Source organism: Mercenaria mercenaria, chromosome 6 (genome assembly GCF_021730395.1).
Source record: "Mercenaria mercenaria strain notata chromosome 6, MADL_Memer_1, whole genome shotgun sequence".
Classification (NCBI taxonomy): Eukaryota; Metazoa; Mollusca; class Bivalvia; order Venerida; family Veneridae; genus Mercenaria; species Mercenaria mercenaria.
The window spans coordinates 62,155,797-62,163,867 of record NC_069366.1 but is presented as its reverse complement, the minus strand read 5'-3'; the positions used below and the strand labels follow the sequence as shown (position 1 = coordinate 62,163,867).

Genomic DNA, 8,071 nt, shown 5'->3' with positions numbered 1-8,071 from the left:
TTCAAACTTTGCCTAGATTTTATCAAGGTAATCATTACGACCAAAATTTATGAAGATCAAGTGAAATAGTACAGCCTCTATCACATACACAAGGTTTTTCTTTGATTTGACCTAGTGACCTAGTTTTTGACCCCAGAGGACCCATTTTCGAACTTGGAGAACCAACAAGTTGGTATTTACCTCAGAGTTTACAATTGTGCCAAGTTACATCAAAATCCCTCCATGAATAAAGAAGAAATGCTCCAGACAAAGTCATTCTTGTATCTGACTTTTGACCTTTAAGTGTGACCTTGACCTTAGACCTAGGGACCTGGATCTTGCGCATGACACTCTGTCTCATGGTGGTGGACAATTGTGCCGAGTTATATCAAAATCCCTCCATGCATGAAGAAGATGACAAAGTTTTCATTCTTGTATCTTTTGACCTCTAAAGTACGACCTTTACCTTAGACCTAGGGATTCCGTCTCATGATGGTGAACAATTGTGCCAAGTTGCATCAAAATCCCTCCATGCATGAAGAAGATATGTTCCAGACAAAGTCCTTCTTGTATCTGACCTTTGGCCTCAAAGTATGACCTTGACCTTAGACCTACGGACCTGGTTCTTGTGCATGACACTCCACCTCATGATGGTGAACAATAGTTCCAAGTTTCATCAAATTCCCTCCATGCATGAAGAAATGCTCCAGACAAAGTCTGTGGACGCCGCCAGCCCAACCGCCAGGGGCGTTCCCATACTATGTCCCATTTTTCAAACAGGCGTACAAAAACAATAAGTGAACAGCATGAATTCTGACCAGACTGCGTGGATGCGCAGGCTGGTCATTGCAAGGCTCATTTGTTTAATCAAATAAAACACAATAGTATCAGTTTTTGATTTTATTTCTTCTTCTAGTTTGAGACCTTGTATTTCTTGTGACTTTTTCACCTGATACAGTCTGTTCAATTTTCATGCTCCTATTTTCATGGTTTAGTTCATCTTCAGCAACACGATCTTTTACCCCCAATTGTTTAGATTTCTCATAAACATATGGCATACTGGAATAATTGTTTATAATCTCATACAGAATGTAACAATTGATGATAAAGAAGACGAGGCCAGCAAACCAAATGTAAAGGAACGTGTTCAAGCCTTGGAATTCCAGGTAATAAGCTGGTAGCAGCCACATCCCCTGTAACAGAAAATATATGAGTGTGTATAATAAATATGTGGGCACTGAAATTAACAAAGAATATTCAAAACTAATCCATTGAAACAAGAGGGCCATGATGGCCCTATATCGCTCACCTGTTATCATTGCACTTGAGGACAAGAAGGTCCTCAGAAAAAATATCTAAGTCCAAAGGACAGGAACAACTAAAGGAAGAAATTAAACCAAAAAGAAAAAAAAATCTTACAAGGTACAAATATGTCAAAATACACCTAAAAATTGGAGGTACCATCCACGTTGTATCACAGAAAAGTGGTCTCGGTTTTTCCCTACGGCCAATAATAAAAAAGTTACTAAAAACAAGCTATTTATAGTAACGTAAAAGGGAATTAAATGCAAAAAAAAATATTGTAAGTTAACAAAAGAAGGATCTGCCAAATAAATCTGTTGACATAAATGAAATTTCAGATCAGTATCTTCATTAGTTACAGAGATATACCCATTTTAATTTGAAATAAAAGGAGGTAATTTGACATAAAATCAGTCCATAGTTATCTACCCTCATTGGCTCAGTCCAACTAATGACAATAATGAAATTTCAAATGAGTCCTATAAGTACTTACTGATATAAATCCAGTTTGATTACAATCAGGGGAGGTAATCAGATATAAAATAACTCTGGAACCTACGAATGGATCTGATTTGTCATGGAATCCAAGATTTATTGTTGTTGAAGATATTTTGGAAGTTTGTATCAAATAAAACCATAAATGAAGTCTCTATATGGCTGCAAAAGCCAAAATAGCAAATTTTGGACTTTTAAGGGGCCATAACTCTGGAACCCATGAAGGAATCTGGCCAGTTCAAGAAAGGAACCAAGATCTTGTAGTGATACAAGTTTTGTGCAAGTTTGGTTAAAATCAAATCATAAATGAAGCTGCTATTGTGCAGACAAGGTCAAATAGCTAATTTTGGCCATTTCAGGGGCCATAACTCTGGAATCCATTATGGGATCTGGCCAGTTCAAGAAAGGAACCGAAATCTTATGGTGACACAAGTTTTGTGCAAGTTTGATTAAATTCAACTCATAAATGAAGCTGCTATTGTGCAGACAACGTCAAAATAGCTAATTCTGGCCCTTTCAGGGGCCATCACTCTGGATCCCATAAAGGAATCTGGCCAGTTCAAGAAAGGAACCAAGATCATATGGTGATACAAGTTGTGTGCAAGTTTGGTTAAAATAAAATCATAAATGAAGCTGCTATTGTGCAGACAAGGTCAAAATAGCTAATTTTGGCGCTTTCAGGGGCCATAACTCTGGAACCTGTAAAGGGATCTGGCCAGTTCAAGAAAGGAACCAAGCTCTTATGGTGATACAAGTTGTGTGCAAGTTTGGTTAAAACAAGTGAATGAAGTATTGCCATGCAATACAAAGTCCCCTACTGGAAGGCACCTAATTTTCTCTACTGCAGTATAACATAATGAACTGATATCTGTCAATGATGTATAAACAATATTGTACTAAATATACAATATAATATAACAAAGCACTTGGATTAAAATTTGCATATATAAAAACGCACAGTTGTTTTCATTTGGAATTTTTTAGCCGATCATACAAATGTTATCATAAAAGTTATTTATAGTAACAACAAAGTGAAATTAACCCTAAAAAAAATCAAAAAAAATCTATAAAATATAAGTCCACAAGAAACTCTTAACCAGGTAGAGATAGATCAAAATACACCTAAAATTTGGATGTACCGTGCATGTTGTACCACAGAAAAGTGGTCTCAATTTTTCCCTACGGCCAGTAATAAAAAAGTTAGAATATAATCTATTTACAGTAACAACAAAGGGACATAATTCTAAAAAAAGTGTGCCTCATAGTGGTGAACATTTCTGCCAAGTTACATCAAAATCCCTCCATGCATGAAGAAGAAATGCTTCGGACAAAGTCATTCTTGAATTTGACCTTTAACCTCTGAGGATGACCTTGACCTTAGACCTAGGGACCTGGTTCTGGCGCGCGACAATTCGTCTCATAGTGGTGAACATTTGTGCCAAGTTACATTAAAATCCCCTCAATGCATAAAGAAGAAATGCTCCAGACAAAGTCATTCTTGAATTTGACCTCTAAGTATGACCTTGACCTTAGATCTAGAGCCGGGGCTTTGCGCACAACATGTTGTCTGATCCAGGGAAATGTTTGTGCCAACTGATATTTAAATCCTGTTTTGCATGACAAAGTTATAGACCAGAGAGGAAAAAAATCCTATTGACCTTTGATCTCAAAGTGTAACCTTGACCTTAAAGCTAGGGTTCTGGGTGTTGCGCATGACACGTCGTCTTATCATGAGGCATATTTATGCCAAGTAATATTGTAATCCCTTGATGGATGACAAAGTTTTGGACCAGACAGGAAAAAAAACCCATTGACCTTTGACCTCCAACTGTGACCTTGACCTTTGAGCTAGGGGTCCTGTTTTGCGCATGACATGTTGCCTCATCATGGGGAACATTTGTGCCAAGTAATATCAAAATCCCTTCATGGATGGCAGAGTTATGGACCAGACAGGAAAAAAGCCCTATTGACATTTGACCCCCAATGGTGACCTTGACCTTTGAGCAAGGGCTCCGGCATTTGCACATGACATGTTGTCTCATCATGGGGAACACCTGTGCTAAGTAATATTGAAATCCCTTAATGAATGACACAGTTATGGACCGGACAGGAAACAGACCCTGTTCATGACATGTTAACATATGACTGCTAAGTGTGACCTTGACCTTTGAGCTAGGGGTCTGAAAGTTGTGCACGACATATCGTCTTATTATGAGGTACAATTGTGCCAATTGATATTAAAATCCCTTCATAGATGGGAGAGTTATGGACCGGACGGGAAAAAAGCCCTGTTGACCTTTGACCTCAAATTGTGACCTTGACCTTTGAGCTAGGGGTGCGGGTTTTGCGCATGACACGTCATCTCATCATGGGGAACATTTGTGTCAAGTAATATTAAAATCACACCATGGATGAATGAGTTATGGACCGGACACGAAACAGACCCTGTTCATGCCATGTTAACATTTGACTGCTATTTGTGACCTTGACCTTTGAGCTAGGGGTCTCAAAGTTGTGCATGACACATCATCTTATTACGAGGTACAATTGTGCCAAGTGATATTAAAATCCCTTCATGGATGGGAAGAGTTATGGACCGGACAGGAAAAAGCCCTGTTGACCTTTGACCTCCAATTGTGACCTTGACCTTTAAGCTAGGGGTCCGGGTTTTGCGCATGACACGTCGTCTCATCATGGGGAACATTTGTGCCAAGTAATATTAAAATCCCTTCATGAATAAAAGAGTTATGGACCGGACACGAAATTGCGGACGGACAGAATGACGGAATGACGGAAAAGCACATTCCTATAGTCCCCGAAACTGGTTTTCAACCAGTAGGGGACTAATAAAATCATAAATGAAACCACTATCGTGCAGACAAGAAATTGTTGACGGACGAGACGCACGCACGCACGGACTGACGACGGACGAAGGGTGATCACAAAAGCTCACCTTGTCACTATGTGACAGGTGAGCTAAAAATAGGCAATAACAAGCAACAATGATATTTTCAATTATTCACATGCAAAAGTTTATAGGAATATACATTAACAATATCTAACACAAAGTTTTAATTATGGAGCAATAAACAATGTCACTGATGTCAGTCAGTTAAAATTCTCAAAAAAAAAAAAAAAAAAAAAAAAAAAAATCATTAACATTGCATATACACCTTAAATTTCTCTGTACCTAAGTATGTTATTTTCCTCATTTCTAATTAGTTTTTTCCTATGGCAAGATAGCACTGTGGTAGTGAACCTGAAGTATGCAGTTCTGGGTTTAACACTTAGTATACACACAAGAGCTGTCACAAATGCCAACTACTACTTTGGTGCTGGAAAGTGAAATTGGCACATCTGAGGAAGCTTGAGCTGTCACTGGAGTGTTTTATGACTCCATGCAGACGAAGATACTAGCCAACATCTAGTTTGTGTCAAAGTTATTCAAATATACAAGAAATAGAGATAAGTGTATCAAAATATTAACTATGTATAAAATGGACATAAAATTCATAGAAAATTTCTGTAAAGTAATGCAACAGAAGTCATTTATTTTTGTTTTGTTTTGTTTTTTCTTTGGTTTAACACCGTTTTTTAACAGTATTTCAGTCATATAACGCAGTCAGTTAACCTAACCAGTGTTCCTGGATTCTGTACAAATCTGTTCTCCACAAGTAAATGCAAACTTCCCCTCATGAAGTACCTGAGGTGGCTGACGACTAATTTCACAGCTACTTGTGTCTTATCATGTGGCTAATATGTGGAACAACTATAATTTGAATCAAATCTGTATAGTAACAGCTGAGATAGAGCTAAAGAGCATCACAGCTTGAATGGAAAAATTCGAATAAAAAACTGGGGCATAACTCATAACATAATGGTGCCAGCATTATGCAACTTGTGTCATATGATGTTGGTGATGATGTGAGACAAATATTTTAAGTCTGGATCAAATCCATTAAACTATTACGGAGATATGGTGAAAAAAGCATCAAATAAAACCTGAAATTCTAAGTAAAAAGGGGGCATAATTCATGAAATATTTGTGCAGGAGTTATTACCCTTGTGTCATATGATGTGGGTGATGATGTGGTACAACTAATTTGGTAATAGAGACAGAGTGAAAAGTGCATCAAAACATTAACTTGAAATTTTAAGTAAAATTGGGGATAATTCATAGAATTTTGGTGGCAGAGTTAAGGCACTTGAGTTAAATAATGGGTGTGGTGATGTGAAAATAGATTTTATGCAAATCGTTTCGTCAGTAACAGAGATGTAGTGCAAATACATCAATATTAACCTAGCCACTATAGTGTGGTAGTGCATACATATCTTTCTTCAGGATCTCTTTAGTTCCTTCAGAGAAAATGCCCTCAAACTCTTCTAAAATTCATAACTTTCTACAAAACAAAGTCGGCCAGAGATGGATCTTCACAAAACTTACTACAAATATGGATCACTATAGAGCAGCTTTTCACCTGTATTTTGTAAAAAAAAATAGGAACCAACAAGCTCTTGCATGGTCCTGTAGTACATAAATTGTGTTTATACCATTACGTTTCTTCATATGTGTTTAATCTTGTGAAGATTAATCAATGGATTACTCTGTTATGTGGAAATTTTTGTACTGTTAGATAATTAAGTTAGGCAATAACTCTTTTAGTTTATTAGGTGATCCTGATGAAACTGTCTGTGTACCATCAACTGATAATGATAGACATTTGCGGAAAGTTTCACGAAGATCCATAGATAGATAACTTAGGTAAGGCTGAGGGGAAAAACTCTGCTTTTACTAGGTCAATGGGGATAATACTATAATGTGAGCAAAGGTCATGTACTAATTAATTATTACTGGAGGTTGGTGATTCTAGTTAAAATACTTCTTAAATTATAAGATTTTTGTTTTTACCAAATCAAGAGGGTGATAAAAGGGATATAAAACTACATGTGAGCAAAGGTCAACCTTCATCATTATGTGAGGTTTAGTGATTCTATCTGAAATAATTTTTGAACTTTTTTTTTTCAAAAAAAAAAAAACAGGAAAATTCTTGCTTTTGTAAAGTTTAGCATTTCCCATGAGATAAGATCCTAATGAAGGAATAACATTCTAATTCAAAACTTGAAATCAATGAATTCAAGTCTCAACAAAAAAGCTCTTCTGTCCAAAACCATGAGATTTTCATACAACCAAATTAGCTGATTTCACAGTATGATGTAGGTACATCAAAACATACATATGTTCTTCTTTCACAAATATCAATTTGTCCATTACAGTTTGACTGTACTTAACTGACAGCAGTGAATCTGTAACCAGTGTTTGTTGATTCTGTATCATCCTTCACTTGGTCATATGAAACAGACTGGGAGGATTATCAGGACCTTACATGTCTGCTTATGTAGGGCAGGGTTTTCCCAATCTAATGGTCAGTGGGGAATTAGAAACCAAGCGATAGCCAGGTTTTGTATCCGCCCTGTCCCGAGGGCTGGGGAAAACACCTGTCTGACACAAGCATGTAATATCATTTTTCTTACCTACCACTGAAAACTTTTTCTTAGATATTTTAAAATTGTTATAGGGTTATAATGTCAGAATTATAATGTCGTATTTTGTGTGTTTAGGCTGTTTTTTCCCTACGAAAAAGGTAAAAAGATCTCCCATTAGCAATCCCTATCTTTCCTCATCAGGTAGGCTAAAGAATGATTTCACTGTCAAATTTAAATGAAAGCATGGGAATTAAACTCACAACCTCTTGACTCATAATCTTGTGCATTATCTACTGAGCAAAGTTAAGGAGCTCTTTCTACAGTGAAAACACAAGTTTACCTGTCCAGTAAACCACAGTACAACAAGAATGACAGCTTTTGTACGAGACATCTTGGTGAGATATGGTAACAGCAGGGGAAGTAGGCATAAATACCACAAAAAATACTGAAAAAGACAAAATTGATGGTTGTTTATATTTAAAGTATGTATCCAAGTTCCTCCACTGGTTTATACAAAACATATGCTATCCTTTATCAATTATAGTGTACATGTAATAGTACAATTTACACTCAACTGCTTTAAACACAACTCCTCTTGTCGAGTCAAAAATTAATGTGACTATTTTATGCAATATGTTTGATGACAAAATCAACCCAAAGCTGTTACATTTTTTAAGTATTTTCTGATGTTCAGTTTTGAAATCATTTGTGCTTGAAAACAGAGTACCTGTAGATGGATTTGTTCGTATTTCATGATTTATCTTTTGTGATAATTTCAAAACAAAATGAAACACCAATAATGATGAAAACA

General features: G+C 36.5%; 1 protein-coding gene across 1 annotated transcript; it reads right to left on the bottom strand.

Moving 5' to 3' along the window:
- Window positions 1-368: 368 nt before the first annotated feature.
- Window positions 369-8,014, bottom strand: LOC128557789 (GPI mannosyltransferase 1-like). Its single transcript, XM_053546086.1, has 2 exons — window positions 7,601-8,014; window positions 369-1,172 (listed from the first exon to the last, which is right to left on the bottom strand). Exons 1-2 carry the CDS (start codon window positions 7,649-7,651, stop codon window positions 867-869), a joined length of 357 nt encoding a protein of 118 aa, XP_053402061.1. The 5' UTR covers window positions 7,652-8,014; the 3' UTR covers window positions 369-866.
- Between the last annotated feature and the right edge of the window lie 57 nt (window positions 8,015-8,071).

Bases quoted from the DNA above. Each gene is read 5' to 3' on its own strand.
- LOC128557789 (XM_053546086.1), bottom strand. From the start codon at position 7,651: ATGTCTCGTACAAAAGCTGTCATTCTTGTTGTACTGTGGTTTACTGGA. The intron at 1,173-7,600 runs GTAAACTTGTGT...TTTCTGTTACAG, and splicing joins TACTGTGGTTTACTGGACAG to GGGATGTGGCTGCTACCAGC.